This window comes from Amblyomma mixtum, chromosome 4 (assembly GCF_055824585.1).
Source record: "Amblyomma mixtum isolate Tamu chromosome 4, ASM5582458v1, whole genome shotgun sequence".
NCBI lineage: Eukaryota > Metazoa > Arthropoda > Arachnida > Ixodida > Ixodidae > Amblyomma > Amblyomma mixtum.
Genome location: NC_143015.1, coordinates 72077242 through 72104057, shown reverse-complemented (window position 1 = coordinate 72104057; position 26816 = coordinate 72077242). Strand labels below are relative to the sequence as shown.

General features: G+C 47.4%; 1 protein-coding gene across 2 annotated transcripts; it reads left to right on the top strand.

The window, feature by feature from the left end:
- Positions 1–4087: 4087 nt before the first annotated feature.
- Positions 4088–19565, top strand: LOC149346969 (alpha-crystallin B chain-like). 2 transcript variants are annotated; one of them, XM_089586783.1, is made up of 4 exons: positions 4088–4373; positions 10757–10951; positions 12139–12264; positions 19279–19565. In XM_089586783.1, exons 2-4 carry the CDS (start codon positions 10763–10765, stop codon positions 19534–19536), a joined length of 573 nt encoding a protein of 190 aa, XP_089442909.1. In that variant the 5' UTR covers positions 4088–4373; positions 10757–10762; the 3' UTR covers positions 19537–19565. The 2 variants fall into 2 exon arrangements, with proteins under 2 accessions (XP_089442909.1, XP_089442908.1); XM_089586782.1 differs by having other exon boundaries at positions 4089–4373; positions 10746–10951.
- Positions 19566–26816: the final 7251 nt, after the last annotated feature.

The window sequence follows — 26816 nt, the reverse complement described above, 5'->3', positions numbered from 1 at the left end:
TGAACGACTCGGGTGAAACATTAACGGCCGGTTCGGTCAAAACAAAAAACTCAGGGACAGCGGAGGAGGCGGCTATCGCCATGGCAATGGCCAGCACCAAAGCAGTCGCCATAATTAGCGACTCCAAGGTGGCTATCAACAATTTTGCGCGGGGTATGATATCCCAGGAGGCAGAACGAATCCTAAGAGATAAAGACTGGGACCAAAGAGAGGTGGAACTAATATGGGTGCCGGCACACTCGGGGAACAGAGGAAACGAGTTGGCTCGCAGTATAGCTCGAGGTTATGTCAGCCGAGCAGTGAGCCGGGTTGAGTCCCCAAATTTCACGAGAGATGCATTCATATCATTTCACGAATACACCAATCAGTTTAAACTGGAAAGGAGGATCTATCCGCCACCAGACAAAAAGCTCGACAAAAGCCAGGAGGTAACGTGGCGTCGGCTCCAGACGCGAGCCTTCTTTAGCCCGTCGAGACTAGCACACATGTATCCAACACAATACAACGCTACTTGCAAACAATGCGGCGAGATAGCCGGATATGGCCACATTTTATGGAGCTGCAAAAAGGCGCCGCCACCGGCGGACCTACTACCAGTCCCTTCTCTAGAGCGGTGGGAGGCTATACTGGCCAGCTCAGACCCGTTGACGCAAGTCCGGGCCACTGAGTGGGCTCACAAGGTCGCCAAGAGCCATGGGCTCGAAGCCACCTAGTATAATGCCCACTAGGGCTCAGTGCTGACAATAAACGTTTTCCAATCCAATGCCCTTTGAACGCAACGCTTTTTGAGGAAAGGATATGGCGCAGTAATTCTCTTTCATCTCGGTGGACACCTGAACCGCACCGTAGAGGAAGGGAGGAAGTGGGAGTGAAAGAAGAAAGAGGGGCCGTAATGAAGAAAATTTGTATTTGAGGAAAGGAAATTACGCAGTAACTGTCTCGCATATCTCGGCGGCCTTTCTCATCGGTAAATCGGTTTTTGAGGAAAGGAAATGTATCTGTCTCGCATACCTCGGTGGACACTTGAACCTCGCCGTAACGGGAAGGGAGGAAGATGGGAGTGAATGAAGACACCGTATTCACTAGACGCGCCTTTGTTCATTGCAAACCATCGAGCCGTGTCAGTGCAAGTGTTGCTGACAAGTTTTACTTCTTTGTACCCGTTGTGAAAATGCAATAAAGAAAAAAAAAAGCTGGCGTGGCGGAGTGGGTAGCATACTCGTCTCGCACTCCGGAGACCAGGGTTCGATTCCCGAACTTGACTAATTTTCTACTCGGTTTTATTTATTTATCTGGCCTGATTAGAAACGTTAATTGAGCCAATTGGGTGATTAAGCAATAAACTAAACTCATTCCCACTAACTTGGAGCATAACTATACAATCCCTTTAATTGTTTGCATGGTTACTAGCCAAGGTACAATTGGCCCCGTTTGAAATTCGCGCACTGTGACTTCACGACCATATCGACCAATAGAAAAGCGTGACATTTCTGTCGACAACTGCTGCTTACAACGATGAGGCATTAAAGGCTTCCGCCTTAAAAATGGCTCCAAATTCTACAGCGCTACACGCATGGCATAATTAACATGGGCTGCTGTGCACGTAAGCGGTTTTAGCCAAATGCAAGCCTAGCTTCTTGATTTCCAACGTAGCAGAGTACAGGACAACCGCAGGAATTTGGTCCAGGACAGGGGCCTTCAGCGAAGCACGTGGCCCCATCTACCTGGTGGCAAGCCCTTTGCACCAACCAGCAACTCGTCGGGCTTGGCTACTGCTTCAGATACCACCATCATCCGCCAGCTGCGAACTAAACCGCTCACGTTTCGCTAATGTCCATACAAGGATTCGCAACAGGCTTTCAGGGGAACGCGCTCAAAAGCTTGTGTATGTGCTGTAGAACCAAGCTGTGGACACAGCTTCAGTCCATGCTGCTGCGCGTAGTGCCGCATCCAGTGACACTGACTCTGAGTCCGATATGGAGTGACTTAAAGATCAGTTTTCATGTTCCCTTTCTCGGTGCAATAGAACAAGAGGTTCGTTCCACAAATATGATACTTATATATTTCCATATTCGCCTGAAGTGCAAATCATTATTTATCTTCTCGGTGCAGTAGAACAAGAAGTTCGTTGCACAATATGACATCTACAACTGCATATTCGACTGAACTTCGGAGCATTATTATTGATCGTTGTGCTGTTGCAAATAAATCTGTTTTTGTCACGTTTTGCAAAATTTGCAATTTTTCATGAAGAAACAATGAAAAAACGGTTTTTTTTCATGCCATTCAAAATTTCTTCAAATTTTACATCTCTAGTCCTGAGTGACTTAGCCAGGCAATGTCATCAGCGAATCGCAGATTACTTAGGTATTCTAAATTAACTCTTATCCCCAACTGTTGCCATTTCAGGCCCCGGAATACCTCCGGTAAACAGGCGGTGAAGAGCATAGACGAGATCGTGTCTCCCTGCCTGACACCTTTCCTTATAGAAATTTTACTGCTGATTTTATGGAGGACTTCGCACACAGCGAACGAAATCCGCGCTGCTGTCAGATTCGTTATAATGCAGTACTATCTGAGGCCATATGTGGCCAGGGTGGGATCGAGAGCGGTTGGTCTCGCAGGGGTGCGATAAAGCTATTGCGGTCACTTTTTCGCCCAAGCAGAGAACCAAGAGCCTGGGATTTTTTTTTCTTGTTTTATTTTCTTTTGGCTCAGCGCCTTTAGTTGGAGCCGCGCGAATGCAGTCGTCGGCACTGTGGTCCCTCTGGTGGTCGCAAGCCCAAGACAACAAGAGCGGCCACGCGTTTCGGCAATGAGTCAAAGCCCGTTCGCACCACCGGCTGAGTCACGCATCGCCCACCAGCCGCCAGGCGAGAGTGTTGTCCCTCTGGAACCGTTGCGTGGCGGTGGAATTTGGGGAGCTCCCAAAAAGAGCCGCCTTCTCCCCTAGTTAGGCGCACAAGATTTTGTGCAGCAGCGCGGAGCCTCGCTACCTGGCCAGGCCGACGTTCGGAGCCATCGGGGAAGAAGAAAGAACGGAAAAGAGGGAACGGAGAGGAAGGAAAGAGGCCGACAGAACATCCGGTTCAGGAACGCAGGCGCTTGTGCCATGTCTTGTCCTTTGTGTTCCGGCGCTGAGTGTTCATTGCGCAACTAACTAGGCCTACGTGTGTCATACAAGACGAAGAGTGAATTTCTGCGTTATTTAGCCGGACAATATGCCTTTGTCTTCGAAGGAACACGCCTCGCGCTGGTTTTCCGTGGGGTATTTAACGCTGCAGGCGCCATATTGCCGCGTTTATCCAATGAGATGTCTCGATATGTCACTCTTGAAAAAAGAAAGCCATAAAACCAGAGCTTCCTGCATCGCATGTTTCTAATACGATATATTGCAGTGAAACTTCCCCGAGCCTTTCACCAAATCGCGTCTTATAGAGGCGGCGTAAAATGTGCTGCCAGTTGTCCCCTTAGTGTTGGATCAGATAAGCTGAGTTGGGGGAGACGACCAGGGTCTCGAAACATTCCAAGCCAGTAGCGTGTAAACAATGAAGGGAAAGCTTCATAAACTGTCAGCCAAAACAGAAGTAGCAACTGTTCCGTCATTCGTCGCCAGTTCGTCTTTGTGACGCCACACGACCGCAACGATGACTGTTATGAACACACCCGCCACATAAAATCAACGAGTCGCGAACGCCGCGAGTTCCCCAGCATACCGCCTGAGTCAGCAAGCACGAGTTTCTCTTCGTATATGTCGACTACGCGCTTATGCATCCGTTCTGGGTGAAGAGTCGGCTTTCCGCGCTAAGACTCCGCAAGTTTCTATACACCGCTATTGCTTAGATCCAGCAATCAGTATGTTGTCACAGTTCGGATAGCACACAAGAGCACTGCTGCGTTGCACGTTCATTGACGCTCGCGCGCTTGTGTCAGCTACAAAACGCGAAGCGCCGGCGCTATTTTCGGTTGCGTCAAGCGAGCTCGCTTCCAAGACCCAACAGGCATCGCCGGCACTGCACACAACTTAACTACGCGCGCCAGAGGCGAGGCGCTGCGCGCGCGGCGCTGACTATTTTTGGCGCCACAGGCACCCTCGCCCCCGACGCGAAAGAAGCCGGCGGTGTCTTCGAACCGAACCAGCCCACCGCGAGGCTCGCCTTCGAACGCTCCTCGCCAGTGGCTCAAAACGCAAGAAACGCTTACTTTTTTGTGCTTCCTGTCGGCGGGAACGTGCGAACGACGACGCGAAGTCGAAAGCCTTCATCGGCGCAGCGGCGGTGCATTGAGTAGGCTTAGCGGAGCTCCACGATCGAGCGCCGTTGACAGACGGCAGACGTAGTACGTGCGAACGCCTCCTGACGTAGAGTAAAAAGGTAAGGTGCCAGGGACAGCTGCGACGATCGCAGGCCCGTTTTGCTTTCCTCGCCGATTTTGGACATAACTGGACTGGCTCGCGGTGTAGAGTTCCACTCGACGATGTTCCCGCTCGCTGGCTGGCTGAGAACGTGGAAACTGCGCCGCCCGTATCCTGCCTGTCAGATTCGATGCGTTTCCGTATCGTATTGCATGTCTCAGGAGGGGTTCCTGTGATCTAGTGGTGCGTGGTAAACAAAAACAAGAAAGAGATAGACTCCTTATTTTTTTGCGGGGAAACGTTCGGCTCAATGGCAGACGCATCTACCATCAATGAGCCATTCTATCAAAACGAGCACATTGAGGACTGTCTCGTGTATAAGACGAATTCTGTCATCATTGCGTCATCGTTACACTGATATTGGTCTTTACAGCTTTACCAGTTGTCTACATTGTCTTGAAGTTATATTTATATGGTGTCTTTCATGACCTGTCACCCATTATTCCGGTCGGTAACTGACGCCCAGACAGATACGTCACTTTCCTGAAGTGGGCCGTTCATTTTGGCAACGTGTGATAACTAGCGATATCACATCGAACAAAAAGATCTTTAGATGGTTTATAGGCAGTCTGCAGACTATTGAAATACTGTCTATTCAATTTTGGTTTGGGGTATATACCATTCTAACGGCGTCTTGTCCTGAAGGCAAGGCACAAAAGAACAAGATTACTGTCGATCTGAGAATAACGAGCCAAAAGTAAATTAAGTTTACTACCGATATCATCTCCAAACAATGCATAACTTGATCCGAGAAGAAATCAGTGATGAGGCTAACAAGATGGCATTTGATTAGTTACTATATCGCTGACTGATTCATTGATTAATGGTAGAGTCATGTACAAAAGTTTGCGGGTTGCGAATTCGCGGGAAGAAAAATTTTCCGTTGTTTCGCTAGCCAGTCAGATGGTACTCTTTTAACAGATGGAACACGCGTGTCTCCTCGTGCTATGCATTTTATCGACCTGCTATCCCTGACCACACCGCAATAAATTTTTCCCTCAATTCCGCATTTGCAAATTTTTGTCCGTGCCTGTACATCCTGCCTCCTATATGTTCCTATAGAATTCGCTTGAAGACATCAGTACGGAGCCAGCTTTGCAGACGAACAGGCATGACTGAAGGTGTCCTGTTCACAGCTCACCGTTTTCGGCAAAAGTGTGCTGCGCCACGTTGCGGCTCTGAGCCAAAACTATGGTCGGATACAGCTTAGGTCTGCAGTCAAGCTCCAGCCACATTCAGGACCGCCTTACAGAATTCCTACTCGACAAAAAATTAGTCCGTTGTTACCTAAACAAGAAGATAAACACCAGACGAAATCATAACCTCAAAAATTTTGACGTGCCTTGTTTGTTTAACAAGGTCATACGTTAAAAAGCTCATTTCGTTTACGGTGGTGATCGGTCTGCGAAGTAACACAGAAAACCGAGGACCGTGGCCCAATGTTGCCAACTTCTTTTTTTTTTACGTTAAGCCAGATGGCGCCGCGCGTTGTCTCGCGACACCTTCCACGAGAGTTCATTGACCTCGGGTTGCCCGGGAACGTCGCGAGAGATATTTCAGGGCCAGTGAACGGCGCTTTTTACACTAAATGACAGAGAGGCGCTCGCCTCCATACACGACGTGCCGTTAACGCCGGCTCAGGTTTCTGCTGTTTCCTGCCAGCACGCGAAACAATTAATTCCCTTTAAACTGACCCGAATGGCGAGTGTTGTTAAGCCTAATGGAAATGGATGGTTCGAAAACGACCATTCGCACATCCCGCCCAACCAGTTTCACACAAGACGACGCAAGTGTAGTTCTCAAGGGACATTTATTTATTTATTTATTTCGGAATACTGTCAATCCCTTCCTGGGATTTTTACAGGAGAGGGCAAAACATACAAATACAGGTTCAGCGCTAACTTTTTTAAGAGTAGAAAATAAAGGTAAAACATGCAATACAAATGGCAATAATAAATAAAGCAATCGTGTCATAAAACTGATGATGGCACTTGAGTACAATAAATACACTGAGAAGAGTACTGTATTACAAGAATATGAGCAAGGTTATGATGAGAGGAATGAAAGTACAGAGCTCTCAGCGAGGGTAATAAATTTTTCTATGGTGCGCTGGGCTGTGACTGATTGATGCAAGCGATTCCAATCTCGAATAACGTGTGGAAAAAAAGAATATTGGAAAGTATTACTGCGACAGAAATATTCTTCAAGGGTGAGTGCATGCTTGTGACGTGTTCCTCGTGTAGTGTTTTTACGAACAAAGTCTGTGGGAGACATCTTTTAAGCGTTATTAAGCAGTAGATACAAAAACTTTAAACAGTGTAATTTGGCACGGCTGGTCAGCGTGTGAAGCCCTGCCGTGCGTAAAAGATGTGTGGCTGAATGCATAAGGCCATAGCAATTGAAGATAAAGCGCACGGCTTTCCTTTGCACCATCTCGAGAGCATTAACGTTGGTTTTAGTGTGTGTGTGTGTGTGGGGGGGGGGGGGGGGGGGGAACCAAGCTATGTTGGCGTATTATAAGAGAAAAGTGACGTAAGCAAGAAGTTTTGTATCGGATGTAGAATGACGAAGGACCCTTTTTGAGGACATGAGGGCAGTCTTGACGCGCTTAGAATCTCCGACGTAATGCCTTCATGCACAGAAGTGGAAGCAATAAGGTTGAATCGAATATAAGACGCAATGCCAAGTGATCGAATCCTATCAGAAACGCCATGAGATCTGATATAGGCGCATCATATCACATGGGGTTAAATTATTGACTGGAAGCGAAAGAAATCCAGTCGATTGAGAAGGCTAAATTGGAATCGTATCCTACAGGACGGAATAAGATATGAGCGGACAGAATCGCGTGGTAAGTCAGACACTGGATATCGCGTGAAATAAAAAAAAGGGATCCCACAGGATGGAGCTAGACCAGTTCGGACAAGATGGGCCTTGGCACAGGAGGGACCCCAGTGCGTTTTGACAGTACAGGACAGTACAGATGTATAGTTTGGTTTCGTTTATTGGGGTTTAACGTTCCAAAGCAACTCAGGCTATGAGGGACGCCGTAGTGAAGGGCTCCGGAAATTTCGACCACCTGAGGCTCTTAAACGTGCACTGACATCGCACAGTACACGGGCCTCTAGAATTTCGCCTCCATCAATATTCGGTGTCTATACGAGCATAACGACGGGAATGGAATCAGAACACGACACTGGATCGTGCGGGATGGAATCGGATGCGATTAGATGAAACACCTCATTGCGTCTGATTTGACACTGTACGGGATAGCATCCAGTCGCTAAAGTGCATTTAGGAGCAATCGGTTCGGATCTAATGAGATCGAAACAGCTGGTACATCATGGAGTGGTATTCTGTCGTGTTCCAAATGAGACAGAATCACATCAGAGTGGATGACTGTTGTCCGAACGACGATACGGCTAACAGGCTACGGAAGTTGACCGGAAAGTTTTCTACTTTGCAGTCTTCCGCTTTCCCCTTTGTAGTCTAAGTTCTTTTGTAGTTCCCGCGGCGGCGGCGTTTCGATGGAGACGAAACACAGGATGCGCCCGTGTGCTGGGCGATGTCAGCACGCGTTGAAGAGCCTCACGCGGTCTAAATTAATCCGGGGCCCTCAACTACGGCGTCCCTCACAGGATATGTGTCACTTTGGGACGTTAAAGCCCAGATACCATACACACCATACCATTCTTCACCCTACCCAAAAATCAATACATATCAGCTAGCCCAACTATCCATTCTAATACCATTCTTGTGTGGCTCCAGACTAACAGAGGGAAGGTGTCATCTTCGATCAGTTTAGCTTCATCCTGAAGCGCCCATCAACACAGACACCAGGGCATTCTATAAGTTTGGTTTATTGGTTTATCGGGGTTTAACGTCCCGAAGCAACTCAGGCTATGAGGGACGCCGTAGTGAAGGGCTCCGGAAATTTCCACCGCCTGGGGTTCTTTAACGTGCACTGACATCGCACAGTACACGGGCCTCTAGAATTTCTCCTCCAAAGAAATTCAACCGCCTCGGCCGGGATCGCACCCGCGTCTTTCGGGTCAGCAGCTGCGCACCATAAATAACCACTGAGCCACCGCGGCGGCTTGGAAACCAACATAGCATGAAAGAACAAATTCGGTTATAAATTATTCAGCCGTCATAAAAGAATATCATACGATCATCCGTGTATACTTATATGCCACACATCGTTAAAGTGTTATTGCATAGCGCGATCCACTACCGTGATCCGATTCCGCGGGGACCCACCTGCGCATGCGCAGTGGCGAGTGTGCGCACCTCTGGGCCATCTGCGCATGCGTGTACACTCTAAACCCGAATACGCCTATATGGGAGTAAAAAGGTAGTAATCTGTCCTATATCGCACTCACTTTTATAAGAGGGTGTGCTCTAGAAGACTTCATTTTCTTTTTACTCCTTTCTGCGTAGAGTGTATACCTGGCTCCTCCAGGATACGGTTCGCGGATCGAACTATGATATAGCGGATCGCGTACCGCACTATGATGTAATTCTATTAAAAAGAAGAAATTACGCAAACAAGTTTTGGTGTCTACTCTTTTAACTGCACCTGCCGGCCTGTTTTACACACCTCGGTCTTCTTGTGCCGAGTCTATTTCATTCGAGCTGTCTGCACTACACTCTGCATGCGCCGAGACTAGGAGTAACGGCCTTGGCACGCTCCCGAGAAAGCGCGCCACCTGTGTCGCCATCGTGGCATGGTCCGCCAGCCAGCAACTTGGCTAGCGGAGCGATCACTTTCACCTCGTTCTTTGTTCGTTTGCCGCTCCGACGCCCGTCTGTCGCCGACTTTGGGCAACGCTCCAAGCCGCGGTGAAGCAACGCGAAGTATATTTCGGTATTTCTTGTATAGCGTTATGCGACAGGCCTCAAATCGCCGCATGAAGCCACACAGGTATAATACACCAAGACGACCGCACTCTGGACACTAATACACGGTATGGGAGTAAGTTGCCCGCTCCATTTTACTCCTTTCTGTTTACAGTGCAACATGCAAGAGGAAAAAAAGAGGAACGGGCCGTTCGTATACTATAGCGGCTGTTAACAAAGGGTAATTCACGGGAGGTTCTTCGCTTTTTTTTTCTTCGTATTTGAGATTATTTCCAGGTAGTTCTTTGTGTTAAGAAACACCAGCGTGTCCCCGAGACGTCCACCTTCATGTAGACGCCGTTCGAAGTTGTTAAATCAATGCTGCGGCGTTGATTTTGACGCCAGCAGAAACACGTGGCCAACTTGCTATAGCATTGGGTGTGCACATAATACGGGCTGCAAGCTCGGTAATTTTCTTCTCAGATTTCACTATGAGCACCAGTTCTCAAACGTGCAGTGACTTATGACGCGCCTGCTTATTTAAAGGCTTACATATTACGTTTACCTCGTCCAAACTACCAGGATGGCCCTTAGAGCAACATATGGTTTGCGTTTAAAGCGAAAAGAAAGTGTAAGGAGACAGTAGGTGAAGGTAAAAAATGGTTATGGCGGACACTTAAGGTATTTAGGTACTGTGAATGCGACAGCATCCTCCTACTTAAAGGCCTTTACCCTAAAGACCTTTACTATAAAATCATTTGACCTGAAGGCCTTTATCTTGGCCATTGTCATTAATGACTCTCATCATTATTTAGTAACGTCCTTTATCATTCCTAAACTGCCGCTATTACTATCACTAACTGCTACTGTCTCGTTTAATGTCTTTGCTTCGTTGCCCATGATCACCTGTTTTCTGTCTTCAGAACAGATTTTCTATAGTGGTTTTGGCCATGAGCTTGTAGTAGCAACAGAAATTTTTGGTTTGGTTTATGGGGTTTAACGTCCCAAAGCGACTAAGGCTATGAGAGACGCCGTAGTGGAGGGCTCCGGAAATTTCGACCACCAGGGGTTCTTTAACGTGCACTGACATCGCACAGTACACGGGCCTCTAGAATTTCGCCTCCATCGAAAGTCAATCGCTGCGGCCGGGATCGAACCCGCGTCTTTCGGGTCAGCAGCCGAGCACCATAACCACTGTAATCATAGCATAATTTGCTGTAGTGCTGCGCTGTCTTTATTTGTAGTGACAGACCTACAGAAAAACACTGCAGTACTACATAAAACTGTCGTTACGACAAAACATTTTGGCGTATGTTGTGCCCGATTTTGTCGCATTTTTTTGTCCGCTGGGAGGCACTATGCCTGTTTTTACTCACTCAAAGCAACAAAGCACGAACCCTTGATACTGAGCCCCCACAGGTGCTCTTTAGCCTAAGATGCCACGAACCATAGCCGTAAAGGTTAACGGTTTGCGGAACGTCAAAATGAGCAGGTCCTCCCCAGCCAGCCATGCCTTTCCACCGGAGCCTGTTCGGCCGCCACCGGGACAAGGACTGGTGGGACGCGTGGGACTACCCGTCGCGCATCTTCGACCAGAAGTTCGGCGTGGCGCTGAGGGACGAGGACCTCTTCGACCGCGAACCCTTCTCCAGGAGACCCTTCTCGGCACTCTCCATCTCGTCGCCGCGCAGAGGACAGGTGAGCCTTACCGCGCGGCTGGGGTCACTGCTGTGACCGCGCCGTTTGTAACTTATAGTGTGACGGAAATGCACCAAGTTATGCATCCACAACATATCAGCAAGGTGGGCTCATCTGTCCAGGCACTAGTGCAGTTACCGCAGGCAGAAAGTTGGGGCTGCTCAGACCTTCTTCAGAGCTAAAGTGTTTCAAGTCTGACCATTGGAACATCAGCAATTCAAACTCGCTTAATTCGAACTTCCGGTTTATTCGAATTAGTGGCTTTTGGTTCTGTCAACGTCGAGTGCATTAAAATTAAGCACTTTAATCGTGCTTTAAACCAGACGGATACATTTTCTAAATTATTTTTCAGACTAATAGTTTACTGCTTGCATTAAAGTTTGAGAGAATGATGTTTGTTCATGCTTATGTACCGTGCACGAAAGTGCGCGTTGGCGCCGTTTGAAGCAATGCTAGCAACATTGGGCAAGGCTTGAAGGCCCTCGGAATCTCGATTGAGTTCCGCATTGCTCTAGCATTGCTTTGTCGACTCGATGGGCTATTGACTCGATGGCCATTCAAACTGCCCGTGTAGCAGCCCTCGATCGCCTTTGAGTCGATAGACTATCGGTTCGAGGGCCTTCGAAACGGCCCTGTGAAAGGGGTCTGCAGTGAAGCTCCGCCCACATTCAGGAATGGCGTACAGAATTCTGCCATGACAATAAAGTAGTCCGCAGTTAAAACTTTTCTAGTTACCTAAACAAGATACTAATCACAAGAAAAACACTATAAGCTCTACAATTTTGATACCTGGTTGTTTAATGAAGGCAAATATTAAAAAGCCGATTTCGTCTTCTGTTGTGATTGGCTGTCGGAGTAATATAGGACGCCGCAGACCATGGCCCAGTGGTAGCAGCTGCAGTTTTTTTTTTTAGCTGTATCCTAATATAGTAAATGTTCTCGTAAGAAAGACGAATCTGGAGGATTAGCGCACCGCGGCAGAAAGCATGTCACGTGAACTAAAGAAAGGAAAGTCTGAGAGTGTCGTACTAGGTGTAAAACCAGTTCCTCGCAGTCAAGGCGTGTTCGCACATAGCCACTTTTTTATTTAACGTGGTCATTTGCGTTTCTGCCGTGCCCTTTGTTGCGTGTGGCGGTCCAAGTACAGGCCGATTAATGTGACATATGCGTCGTCACTGCACACGCAGGTTGCCGGCGGCGTATGCGAGGTGGCGCCTCGTTCGACGGGCGTCTCGGAGGTGGTCAACGACGAATCCAAGTTCGAAGTGCGCCTCGACGTGAGCTTCTTTAACCCCAGCGACATCACCGTCAAGGTGAGCGCACGAACTCCAACGACGTCTGGTATGGTTGAAGTACGCGTACGTAACAGAAAAAGAGCAACGGAGCGTATAACTTTTCGATATGAAAATTCTGCATGTTCAATGCTTCTCGGAAAGGTTTCCGTATGACCTTTATGGGTTTACATGGACACGGCCGGATAACAGCGACGTGTATTTTTTTGGATGATGCAAGTAAAAGGCAAGCTGCCGCTAGGCGGAGCTGCAAGCTAGTTACAAGTAGAGTTACTGTATATACTACCAACAGGAGCACTAGTTACAAGTTCTTTGAGCCCGAAATCGGAGCCACACTACATCTGCCTTTTTCTATTATGCTAGTTAAGAGTCCTGTCACTGGTATCTACCGGAACCACACTACGCTTCATCTGATGTTCTGTGCCAGCATGCATTCTTCTCCATGACGGCCTGTATAGTCGCATGACGTTAGCGAGCTCCGTGAGAAGCACTCTCCGCATCAACCATATACAATTCCAGATTTTTAATACCCATCATCGGCTGCGCATTGCGGTACTTCCGGTCTCCACTGTCCCATATTCACTGCATGGTGGCTTAAGGCGTGTTTGATGTGTCGAGAATAAGGAACTTGAGAGCAAGGCATAAGATGTAGGCAACAACAATTCGCTTTGGCACAGTTAGTTTTATACGCAATATTTGCCTTCACCGTATGGCAGCCATGGTATAGAAACTGCTAGATCGACACTGGAGCTATTTCATAGCAATAACACCTTGTGACAGCTGTGTGGTACACATCATGAGAGCTATGTTTAAAACATATGGTGAGCAAATCTACCTGAAATATGAGCCCTTTACGTGCAACACCATTTGCAAAGACAGGTTTCTTGCTAAAAAGGTTCATGAACAGGGGCAGTCATCGCGTGGCCCTACAGCACGTATATTAAATTTAGGTTTTACCTTAAAGACATCCTTAAAGTCCTCACATAACCGACCGCATACCCAAGACCAAACCTTCGTCGAGCCTATCTTATACTCGTTAATTTAAACTCATAGTTTTTCAGCGCAACGGCGCGGCACATGGCCAAAGAAAAGAAGCAGAACCTGATTCTTTTCTTTGGCCGTGTGCCGTTGCGCTGAAAAACTATGAGTTTAAATTAAGAATACCAAGTAGCCCAAGAACTAACTCTGCTGTTATACTCGTTAACCCTCACTCAAATTCGATCCGCACCTCGGTCGTCACCAAGCAAGAATCTGTGAAAACCTTATAACGCGCAGACTTTGATGCGGATCAAAGCAGTCGCACATAACACGAAGATTCCGACATCGGTATAAACAACTGGGATACAGCCTCCACCCACTAGCTCGCTTCAAGAACCGGGAACGCATTCACGGAATGTTGCGTATGCTCTTCCAGGCTATTTGTCAGATAAATTCTTCGTCTTTACGTGAAGCTCACATAATCACGAAGCGCCAAACTCAAGAAAAGCCGGAGAGAGAGCAACCGCAGGTTTCCAAAATTTGTGCGCAAACGGTCTCCTCCAAGGGACTCGTAGCTACTCCAACCTCTCCCCATCCTCCCTTTGGTAGCATTTTCCGTATCGTGCACCGCATCCGTTGATGCCGGCGTTCATAGAGAGATTTAGCATAGCGCGATCTGTAATCAGCTACCATGATCCTCTTCCGCGGGTAGCCACTGCTCATGCGCAGATCGCCCCGATGGCGTCAGATGGCGCCAGATGCTGGCCTTTCGCGTCGAGACCAATCAGCGCGCGCGCTCTGGCGGCGCGGACCGCGCTATGCTAAATCTGTAACGTCGGATGCATCCACTGTGACGCCGCGTTTGGCGCCATGGATATAAGCCACGTTTCGCACTGAAGCAAGAGTGGGGCACACAACAACGCTCCTTTCCTAGGACCAGGACTCAGACCATCTGCACTTAATCCTTGCGGGCTGCAAATCCCCACTGAAATTGGAACTGAGGGGAGTTACTCTCACGACAGGATGCGCCCCTTTACCTGCTTAACTGGCCCGCGTAAGCTCCACTTTTGGGGGGATCTCTGTCTATATATGCACAGAGACGAGCCGATGTGCTGGCTGTACCTATGGCTCGAAGAACTACTACTGCCACACTGACAAACCCATTGAACCATCACCAACACAACAATCTACCTATAGGCTCGTGTTCGTGATGACGGCGGTAATGGCTATAGGCCACCCTTTCTACCCTTTTCAAAAAGACTGTTATGTAGTTGACTTATCTTTTTCACAATGAAAGACCATCTCCAGACTACTCTGAGCCCGAAACTGGACAAACCGCTTGTTTCCTAGACGAATACAAAGAAGTACTCCGGCTGCTGTCCCCGTTTGTGTAGTACTCCGGCTGCTGTCCCCGTTTGTGTTTCTGTGGCCAGCTTAGTGTATAGCTTCTCGTAACGCCGGACATCGGGCGTTCATAAAAGATCTCTCATACGAGGCACGTGCACGTGCTTGCTCCGGGAAACCCGGCATAAGAAATTACAGTATTCAGAACCGTATAGGCATGGAAGTGCTGCGACGAAAGAAGTGCGTGCCCATAACCGCTGCTAAGTAGTTGAACGTTTGGCGCAATCCCGTCTGGCTAGGGGAAATAAATAGCAAATAAACGAGCACTGGCCAGATTAGGAGAAAAAAAAAAGGGAAAAGGTTGACGATTTCGTCATTGTAAACTAGGGACCCGTAAGGCCGGATCCCGAAGCAACATTTTTCTTTTTTTTTTCGCATTTGGCAAGTTTGTTTATTTGTAACCGCTGCTAAAATCGACTGCGGAACAGAGGCATCACGGGAGTTCTTTTGAGATGTGCCGCCGACTGTGCTTTTGATATAAACGCTGGAAGAAAAATTGGTAGAGGTTGAACAAAGCCAAACCGAGTAGATGTGCGAAAGCAGGTGTTCATTCTTCAATTGGAAAGGCATTTAAGCTCCGCCTTAAGGGTATAACGTGATAAGTGAATTAATGCCCGTATATTCAGAATTGCTAATTCTCTATTTTAAACCTGGAAAGCGCATAAAAACAACGGACAACAGAAAGAGACAGACACACGAGCGCTTACTTCCAACTGATTTTTATTTTCATGCGAGAGCAGAATATATGTACACTTCAGATCACCTGCGCATGCGAAGAAAACTCAAACAAGATAAAATATTATCTGGCTGCACATGCAAAAGAAGAAAGATATGCAATCTCTTTCTCAGACAGCAAAATCGACGCACCACTTACACATTCATCGCCAGATCGTGCTATCTCACTTGCCTCAACAATTTCACGCGTTGTTTTACACTTACTTTTATACAGAACTTTACATTGATGAAAGAGAGGACGACAATTCCTGCTTTTGCACTTGAGGCAATGAATGCTCAAATGCCCACCTTTTCTGTTTTCGACAACGTAATTGTGTTCACCTAATCTCTCATTCAGGCATCTACCAGTTTGGCCTATGTAATATTTACCGCAAGTCAAAGGCAACTTGTACACAACCCCTTCTGTGCATTTTACAAATGGTTTTTGGTGCTTGATCATGCAACCTGACTTCAGCCTGTTTTTTGACGTGCTCTGTTTGCTTAGCGCACTCAGCTTACTTGGGGCAGAGAACAACACATTTACATTCACTCGGTTACCAATTTTTCTTAGGTTGTGTGACAACCTGTGCTTATAGGGTATGACTGCAAACTTTCTTTTATCTTTTGTCTTATCCGGCTCTTGCTTTGAGTTAGCATTCCTTTTGTTTGTTTTTACAAGTCCTTCTGCAACAGACACCAGCATGTGCAATGGGTAGCCAGCATCTTGCAACTTTCTTGACTGTAAAAAGATGCTTTCTTCAACAGAATGTGGGCATGACTTTTTCAAACAGTTTATGAAACCTAAACGAGCTATGTTACGTTTAATGAGTTTAGAATGCGCGGAGCTAAAAGGTAAAGGCAATTTTCCATCTCTGGGATGATAAGTCCAGCAAGTATGATCTGCAAAAAATGTTAATATGATGTCAAGGAAGCGTATGCTGTTGTTAACAGGGAGCTCATGTGTGACAACAAGTGGAGATAAACAATTCGAAAAACAATCTAAAACACTTCCAACGGCCTCATCGAGGGTGATTACAGTTGTGTCTAACAAAATTAAAAAGTCGTCAACGTAACGAAATACATTTACCACCCCTACGTCTTTCAGGCAGGCAAAGAGCCTTCTGTCACATTCGGATAAAAACATGTCACTTAAAATGGGAGCCACACTGGACCCTATACAAATACCTTGCTTCTGTAAAAACAGGTCATCGCCCCACCTAACAAAAGTAGAATCAAGATAAGTACCTAAAAGTTCTAGAAAAGCGCCAACACTCACACCCACTGAATTCTGAAAATCAATTACACCAGAGTTCTCGATACATCTTTCAACGCACTGCAGCAAACCATTTTGGGGCAAAGAGTAGTAGAGGTCCTTTATATCTACCGAGAAAGCACTGAGACTTCTTCTTTCACTTTGCTTAAGAAAAGAAGTCACGCAATCGGAATTTTTTATTAAGAAGGGGTCGTCAACAACTAGCTGTTTTAGGCTCCTTTGCAGGAAGTCTGAGACTGATTTTTGCCACGTTCCCGCTTCTGAAACGATTATTCTTAAAGGACAATCCAATTTATGGGTTTTAGCAGAAAAAAACATGTCAAGACTTAGGCCTCTGGAATTTTCGATGGACTGAGCTAAACGGGTGAGATTGTGCGAAGTACACAACTTTTTTGCCTTCAGCCTAATTTTTGAAAGCTTAATGCCTTGCTGCTTGTGAAAAACATTCTCAATCGCTTTGTCAACTTTTTCACCAAAAAGGCATCTTGGCATCACAGCAAAACCGCCGTCCTTATCAGATGGAAGAACACATAAGTTGTCTTCCTTGAGCACTTTCAAAACATTTGAAAGGGACACCATTGGCCTTGTCTTCGAACACTTCTTTAAAACGTCGATGCCCTGCGACACTTCTTTTGCGTGACTTCTTTTCTTAAGCAAAGTGAAAGAAGAAGTCTCAGTGCTTTCTCGGTAGATATAAAGGACCTCTACTACTCTTTGCCCCAAAATGGTTTGCTGCAGTGCGTTGAAAGATGTATCGAGAACTCTGGTGTAATTGATTTTCAGAATTCAGTGGGTGTGAGTGTTGGCGCTTTTCTAGAACTTTTAGGTACTTATCTTGATTCTACTTTTGTTAGGTGGGGCGATGACCTGTTTTTACAGAAGCAAGGTATTTGTATAGGGTCCAGTGTGGCTCCCATTTTAAGTGACATGTTTTTATCCGAATGTGACAGAAGGCTCTTTGCCTGCCTGAAAGACGTAGGGGTGGTAAATGTATTTCGTTACGTTGACGACTTTTTAATTTTGTTAGACACAACTGTAATCACCCTCGATGAGGCCGTTGGAAGTGTTTTAGATTGTTTTTCGAATTGTTTATCTCCACTTGTTGTCACACATGAGCTCCCTGTTAACAACAGCATACGCTTCCTTGACATCATATTAACATTTTTTGCAGATCATACTTGCTGGACTTATCATCCCAGAGATGGAAAATTGCCTTTACCTTTTAGCTCCGCGCATTCTAAACTCATTAAACGTAACATAGCTCGTTTAGGTTTCATAAACTGTTTGAAAAAGTCATGCCCACATTCTGTTGAAGAAAGCATCTTTTTACAGTCAAGAAAGTTGCAAGATGCTGGCTACCCATTGCACATGCTGGTGTCTGTTGCAGAAGGACTTGTAAAAACAAACAAAAGGAATGCTAACTCAAAGCAAGAGCCGGATAAGACAAAAGATAAAAGAAAGTTTGCAGTCATACCCTATAAGCACAGGTTGTCACACAACCTAAGAAAAATTGGTAACCGAGTGAATGTAAATGTGTTGTTCTCTGCCCCAAGTAAGCTGAGTGCGCTAAGCAAACAGAGCACGTCAAAAAACAGGCTGAAGTCAGGTTGCATGATCAAGCACCAAAAACCATTTGTAAAATGCACAGAAGGGGTTGTGTACAAGTTGCCTTTGACTTGCGGTAAATATTACATAGGCCAAACTGGTAGATGCCTGAATGAGAGATTAGGTGAACACAATTACGTTGTCGAAAACAGAAAAGGTGGGCATTTGAGCATTCATTGCCTCAAGTGCAAAAGCAGGAATTGTCGTCCTCTCTTTCATCAATGTAAAGTTCTGTATAAAAGTAAGTGTAAAACAACGCGTGAAATTGTTGAGGCAAGTGAGATAGCACGATCTGGCGATGAATGTGTAAGTGGTGCGTCGATTTTGCTGTCTGAGAAAGAGATTGCATATCTTTCTTCTTTTGCATGTGCAGCCAGATAATATTTTATCTTGTTTGAGTTTTCTTCGCATGCGCAGGTGATCTGAAGTGTACATATATATTCTGCTCTCGCATGAAAATAAAAATCAGTTGGAAGTAAGCGCTCGTGTGTCTGTCTCTTTCTGTTGTCCGTTGTTTTTATGCGCTTTCCAGGTTTAACATGTCTAACCAACTCGCCCAAACGCAGCCATTATTGAACTAATTCTCTACTTAACCTTCATAGATGGCGCCGAGTCCTCATACCACTGCCATCGCAATGGCGCAGTGGTTGAGTGATGCGCCACTGCACTGGCAGGTGGCTGTTTCTATCCCAGCCACCCGTCCGGATTTTGCGACCCATGTTGCTCTTCCCGAACCTCTCGCGCAGCGGGAGCGACGCTGTAATTACATTACCCGAGCAACCCGAGTCACTCATGTTGCTAGGCAACAGCACAATATCAACGCTCCTCCGAACTTACCCGAGCTTACCCAAGTAACTACTCTAGCTTACTCGGGTAGTAACTCGGGTTGCTAGACAATGGCACGAGGTCGTACGTACGGTGACAAGAATTCTTGATCGGTGTTGGTAAGCGCATGTGTCCTTTCGTACTAATATGCCCGTGGCTCGCCCATTAACAAACATGCATGGCGCCTGACAAGCGTGGCCTCTTGTAAATGTGCCCGTTCCCACCGCCTGGCGCAGGTCGTGGGCACGGACTGTGTGCTGGTGCACGGCAAGCACGAGGAGCGCCAGGACGAGCATGGCTTCGTGTCGCGGGAGTTCACCCGGCGCTACATGCTGCCGCCGGACGCCGACCCGGAGCAGGTCACCTCCGAGTTCATGGCCGACGAAGAAGGCGTGCTCGTCATCCGCGCCGCCAAGAAGTCGCCCGAGCCGGCGACACTCAAGGAGCGCGTGGTGCCCATCGCCGTCCTGCAGCCGGCCAAGGGCAAGGCCTGAATAAATTGCGATGCTGTACATATACCATACATACATGTGGTATGGCCACTGCCCGTCGGGGCGCTTTCTTACAGGTGTTTCACCTAAGACTTTCCGCAATTTTTAAAGATAGGATTTTCAGTTAGAAGAGCGCTTTCTTCGGCATACCAGTCAGCGGTGTAGTCTTCAGAATACAGGTAAGACGGGCTAACTAGCAGTATGGTTAACTAATATCGAATAGTTAGCTTTCTATTACTGTTAGGCTTCTTAAAGGGACCCTGCCATTACTGGCCTGCGAGGTCACTTTTACTGCTGTCTCGCACACACCACGAGAACAGACAACCACCCAGCACAGGAGCCGTAATGGAAATGCTTTATTTCTAATATGGTCCGCGAGAACCACTCTTCACGGAGCTAAGTTCAACAGTAGTACCAAGACGACATGTAATACACGGACTTCTGGTAAGCTTTGTTTCCTCGCACGGCTGTGCAGTGCACTATCTACAGTACCGGTATGTAGGAGCCATGGGCGTCCGGAAGGGGACTAAGCCCCCCCCTCCTTGGAATTTCAGATATTTCTTTACACACTACCAGAAAACAACTACACTGCTTGATTAGCATTCTTAGATCCCGCACATCCGTATGAAACGCCCTTCAGGATTGCGAGCCAACTTTGCACGTTACACACTATGATTTAGACACTGCTGCTTACGAAGCAGTCATCGTGTTTGGTCCACAGAAGATTCGTCACATCGTGGGAACCGATTATGCAATGTGGGAAACCGCGAAACACAAAGAAATTGCAAATTACTGTGATCTCCACAACATGGTCGCCGCAACCCTGCCACGAACGGGTTGCGCCGTGGCTTTGCAGACCGCTCTGTGGGACAATTTTGCACGGCGCCACACATGTCAGGATGAAGTAACAGCGAAAGCAGGAGAAAGCCGAGAAGCGACAAACATCTTTTACAGTGGCGTCTCAGCCCTTACGACGCACACTCGACCGCGCAGAAGGCATCACACGGGAGAACGAGTTTTCAGAAGTTCACATTGATCACGTGGTCGCTGTCCAGGGCTCGAAAAAAGTCAAGCCAAAGAAACGAAGACAAGATGCCACGGAAACGAGTGAACAAATGTGTGTTTACTGAAAACGCTGACAAGTTGTGTTTACTGACAGCAGAGCGCGCACACACGTACACACACATGCCGCACACACGCATACAAACACAAGACAGCAATGTCTTCTAATGTCCCCATAATAGGTAACCAATTACCGGGCCACATCACTCAGCTTCAGGTACTGCGCGATGGCACGCCAGCAGTAAACACTGAGTCCATCCAGCTGCATGCTACCGTCGCCCTCGCAGATAACCGCCACGCGCATGACACGAGCGAAGACAACGAAGTTGTCCTGAAGATAACACCACGCCTTCTTCACGTCTAGGGACATCTGGAGCCGGGATTTTCCCGACAGCGCCACTAGGTGTTCCCGCAACGGTGCGGCATGAACTGTGCTGCCTTGTTGAGGAGGCTCTGGTTGCACTCCTTCACATCGTCCACGGCTGCATTAGCCTGCACGAAGTCTTTCCAGGCAGAACACCTGACACTTATCCTTGACAGGAAGACATTTCGGGTCACCATCTTGTGAAGCACACGAAGGACTATGTTCTGCACCACGTCTTTCCAGGCAGAGCACCTGACACGTATCCTTGACGGGAAGACATTCGTGGTCACCATCTTGCGAAGCACACCGAGGACTGTGTTCTGCACCACGTCTTTCCAGGCAGAACACCTGACACTCATCCTTGACAGGAAGACATTCGTGGTCCCCATCTTGCGAAGCACACCAGGAACTGTGTTCTGCAGCACGTCTTTCCAGGCAGAACACCTGACACTTATCCTTGACAGGAAGACATTCCGGGTCACCATCTTGTGAAGCACACTGAGGAAAGTGTTCCGCACATCTTTCCAGGCAGAACAACTGACACTTATCTATGACAGGCAGACATTCCTGGTCACCATCTTGCGAAGCACACCGAGGAGTGTGTTATGCACCACTTCTTTCACCTCACACTTATCCTTGACAGGAACACATTCATGGTCACCATCTTGCGAAGCACACTGAGGAAAGTGTTTCGCAGATCTTTCCAGGCCGAACAACTAACACTTATCCATGACAGGCGGACATTCCTGGTCACCATCCTGCGAAGCACACCGAGGAGTGTGTTCTGCACCACTTCTTTCACCTCACACTTATCCTTGACAGGAACACATTCGTGGTCACCATCTTGCGAAGCACACTGAGCACACTGTTCTGCACCACATCTTTCCAGGCAGAACAACTGACTTATCCTTGACAGGAAGACATTCGTGGTCACCATCTTGCGAAGCGCACCCAGGACTGTGCTCAATATGTTGGCAATGCTCCAGATGTGCAGGTCAACGAGGCTCCTCTTGCATTGGGAAACCAGGACAGACAGCGCCTTGGCAGTCTTGAAGATCAGTCGAGGGGTGACCAGCGAAAGGGGTGACCAGGGTGACGAAAGGGGTGACCAGGGCGTTAAAGACCTCAGTAAAAAGTGGGGCCGGCTCCTCGTTTTCAAGCCCTGCGCACGTCCAAGTGGAATGTCTGGAGGCACCCACATGCCTTGAGTGCGGTCCAGAGCGCACCGATAAGAGCTCCCGGTGTGTTGCCCTCATCGCTACTGCCGTCACCCCCATAAGTCTATGTACAAAAAACACAGTGAATGATTCAAAGCTAGCGAGTCATACACGCCGCACAGGATGCGCTACAGAGGGCATATCTGCACTTCTCATTCGCCAATGAGTCGCAGGTGGAAAACGTCTTGATATCCTGGAGGGTTGTCTTCCAGTCGCTTACATGAGACTACTGCCAGGAACAGGATGCCGCAGATTCTGGAGACAGTTTCCGACCAACTTGAAGCTGTGGAGAGTTGATGCACTTCGCACTTCAGCACTTCGGCCACCTTAGGTGCAAGACGTGGTGGTTCAAAGACTTGAAGATAACCGCTTCCAAGCTGAAGTCCGCGGCAGGGATGCAGTACGATGGTTTTCAAGTTTCGAGCCGGTCCAGTGACAATAGACGACATGAAGGAGAGCCGGTCAATGCGGACTCGGTCGTACACTCAGACTTCGTGGACGCGACGGTATTGTCTAGGCAGCCAAGTTATGAAGAACACACCGTCGTTTACATTGCAGCAACCACCGTAGCTGGCCCCGTAGTCATCCCTGTCGTCATATGAGTGCAGGCAGAGTTTTTTAGGCTCAAACTCTGTCAGCACCAGCCGCATCGCCCGCAATGCGCTGTTCCACGAGTCTAGCTGGTCGATGAGCCAGCATCCTGGGAACGCGTCTACCGAGCACTCGGTGGAGAGGCCCTAGCGCGAAGGGTAGTGGCTGCTCATCGTCACTCATGGTGGCATCCGAGATTCAACTGGTCCGAGAAAATTCTTTTGGTGCCATAATATCGAAGAAGGTCTGTTTCCACACAGGCGATACAAGCCACGCTTGGACGAGGCTTCGGTACTCAAGCTGCCATGCTCGAAGCGTGGGCGATCATTCTTGGAACAGGACCCTTGCTTTCTGCCCCGATTTACGGATCTTCAGAAGCGTCGGCACCGGTTCCGCTGATAGCACACGATCTGATCAATTGCGGGGGCGTGCTGTGAAGGCAGAGCATTCGGAAAAGCAGTCGAGCAAACGAAGCCTAGCTAGAATGCAAGACGCACGATGATGATGATGTCCTCAGGCACCACAAGAGAGCCACCAATGCCAATGGGTCCTGGCTTCGCCTTCTTTTAAGTAGATGATGGTGGTTAGTTAACAGTGTAACGTTAGGATAGGTGCAACGTTAAGAGATAGGAAGCGGGCGGAGTAGGTGAGGGAACAAATAGGGTTAATGGCATCCTAATTTAAATCAAGAAGAAGTGGGCTTGGGCAGGGCATGTAATGCAAGGCAGGATAACCGCTGGTCCTTAAGGGTAACGGAATGGATTCTAAGAGAAGGCAAACGTAGCAGGGGGTGGCAGAAAGTTAGGTGGGCGAACGAGACTAAGAAGTTTGCGGGGATACGGTGGCAAGTGGCAGAGGACAGGGTTGATTGGAGAGACATGGGAGAGGTCTTTGCCCTGCAGTGGGAGTTATGATTATGAGTTAACAGTGAAAGCATGAAGAGGAAATGCAGAATGGCAGTAAAGGAGCAGACAAGGAGATAAAGAGAAGATTAAAACGAGCACATTGTACTCTGAACCAGTAGCTCCACCTATCGGCTGCCATGGTTGTACATTATGCGGGCTGGAGCAACCTCTGTACGTACTAGCCTAACTGCTCGCCGCACTCTGTTGTCACGCGTGTTTGTTTCTTAAGGGTTGCCTGTATTACTAGTACCATCGTTTTAGTCTGACAGCTTATGACGCGTCTTTCGCAAATGTCCTCGCTGGCAGAAACAGCCGCTCTGCACTGCATTTTTTCTTTCACCTCTTTGTGAGATCTCTCGAATACAAATTCATCAAGAACGAGGTTGAACCCGGCTGTATTGTTAAGACTGCAATTTTTTTTATCCATGGACACCTGCGTTTCAAATGTGCATAAAAACTGAATAAGTAGGACCACATCTGCGCGTCTCTTGCAGCCGATGAGCTTGCCAGGAACACTCTGCATAAAAGCAGCCATTGGAAATTTTTTCTTTCTCCTCTTTTTTGCCGGATGTGCGTTCCGGTGTAACCTTCATGACATGCGGGTATGTTGAGCAGTTGTGATATCTGAGAAAATCTAGTCTCGTTACGTTGGCATAATGTTCGCAACAAATATTGCAGAGTGGACTATTAAGCTTTTTCTAATGAAAGGTATTTGCAACGTAGTCCGCTCATTTTCATTTCTTGCTAGTGTCATCGCAGAATCACAACCTGAATTAAACAATATTGCTTAACGTGCAAGAGCCACTGGCTCAAGAAAATTCTTCGTTCTGTGGATCTATGCTCAGCATGTTGATGCCACATAACTTCTTCTGGCTTGTACAGTGTTTCTATAGCCTGATCAGCATGTCACATCTGCTTGTCTTTAGGCACTGGTATTCGTGACAGCGTTATAATATTACTCAGACCTCACCGTCAAATATGTCGGCACTGGGTCAAACTGCGAGGCCAAGAATGTTTCTAAAAATTATTTACAACTTATCAGCTCGTTTTTGAAGACTTGTACACGGCATGAACGCTTATTGGCATTGACTCTACATAATGCGTGCATTTTAAAGCAAATTTCAAAAACATTTCATGGACCCTTTAACAGAGCAGTTAAAGTGACTGTAACACCATCTAACGCAACAAAATATTAAATGGCTGCCTCAGCAAACAAGGTTAATCCCTTTTGCATGCCTACATAATTATTAAATAGGTACAGCCACACGTCCTTGTTTTTGTTATGGAGGGTTTCTATAAGCGCAGTAACCACGAAAACAGACTCATGCTAGAGCCTAATTTGTGTAATTATTTAGAAGTTTTTGAACTCATTTTCGGTTTCGATCAGTGCCAGCATGAGGCGCCTGCGTGACATTGCATTCAACATGTAGCAGCACTTGCAATCACATGGGCTCGGAAATCTATGATGCAAGAAGTTCACCTGCTCACACTTCCGACTGCCACCATGCGCCAGCGAACAGCCTGTCAGGTTTTGTGTCGCTTCTTGACACACACATAGGCATCACAATTCTTGCTTTTCTTGGACAAAAAAACCGCAGCTTCTCCCCTGCCAATGTTTAAAAAAAAAGTAAGTGACTTTTCAAATTAAATGTCTGCGATTAAACTTACTGGACAGCACCCCACTTACTAAGAAAACAAATTATATCCTTTGCTGGACTTTGAAATTCCACCTCTACCCCTTAAAATACTGCCTACGGTCTATCACAGGCATTTCATTCACGACTGAAGGCTTTATAAATAGGTTTTTTTAGTTAAAACAGTCTTCTCTTCGGTGCAGTATAGTCATCGGTGACAGCCACCAGAAAATGGCTTACACATGTTAATTAACAAGTAAATCAACGAAACTCTAACGTAGTTAACATTTGAACTGTTAGAGATACAGTTTCCTCTATTATCTAGAGGCTTGTACCTAGCCCATACCATACCATACCAATCCATACCATATTTTTGAAAATGTGAATCACGTCGAAGCTACAGAGCAAAGAATATGGGCCATTTTCATATGCCAGATCAAACGCAGGAACAGGGGAAAGCGTGCAGTCCTGCCTAGCAGCGTGTGTCACCCTGCAGTGCACGTCCCATGCTCCCTCTCCGCTTGCGCTCCACCGTCAGACTCGATGCAGCAACGGTGCGAGCTACAGAAAAAGAGCATGTGATGGATGACATGCAGGTGACAGCGGCAGTAAAGGAATGTTGCCTTCACAAACAACCCCCCATATTAAGTCCAAAGCATTCTCAAAAATGTCCAAATGGCCCCCACATCCCACACCATGGCAAAGGTTGGCCAAGAGATAAATATCATCTATGCTCATTCATCAATGAGTTTGAGGGAAAGTAGGCTCATTGCTTTTGGTGTACTGTGACTATCAACACCAACAAGCAGCGGCATGTAAAATTCTCCCATATGCACTGAGGTACAATAGGTGGTATACGACTGTGTTCGGTTGGAGTTTGGGTTTACGGAGTTCTATGTTCCAAACCGACTGAGGCTATGAGTGATGCCGTAATGGAGGGCTTCGATAATTTCGGCGACCTGGGGCTCTTCAATGTGCACCGACATCGCACAGGGGTTGTGGATTTGAATTTGGAGGACCAGCAGACGAAAGCTTGAAGACGTCAACTGGTCCAAACACGGAGCTCGGCGATAACACGACGGTTTCACCCCTGCGGGTGGCAGCATGGGTGCAACCCTTTGCGACCTCTTCGGGCAGGCAGTGGTAATTGAGCCAGTGTGTGTCACGTTGTGTGCGGGTGTCAACCACTGCAATGTCATAGAACCCCTACCGCGCAAGTGCCTGTGATGTACGCGTCTGTGTTCTGTTGTGGTCAACGAATGCGACGCCAAGGGAGACAGACACAGACCTCCGTTACTGCCTCTCTTTCTGTCTTTTCTCTTTCACTCCAAACTCCCTCCCTTCCCTCACAGCGTGGTTGAGGTGTCCAGTGATATGTGAGACAACTAACAACTAGTTATTGCGCCTTTCCTTCGTTCTCAAATCACAACCACAAAGGGAGATACACAACGGCACCAATTCAGAGAGCAGCGTCATTGCAGCCCATTCATGATCTCTTCGCACAGTGGAC

Coding starts and splice junctions, on each gene's coding strand:
- LOC149346969 (XM_089586783.1), top strand. CDS start 10,763: ATGCCTTTCCACCGGAGCCTGTTCGGCCGCCACCGGGACAAGGACTGG. Junction 10,952..12,138: donor CGTCGCCGCGCAGAGGACAG/GTGAGCCTTACC, acceptor CTGCACACGCAG/GTTGCCGGCGGCGTATGCGA. Junction 12,265..19,278: donor CCAGCGACATCACCGTCAAG/GTGAGCGCACGA, acceptor CGCCTGGCGCAG/GTCGTGGGCACGGACTGTGT.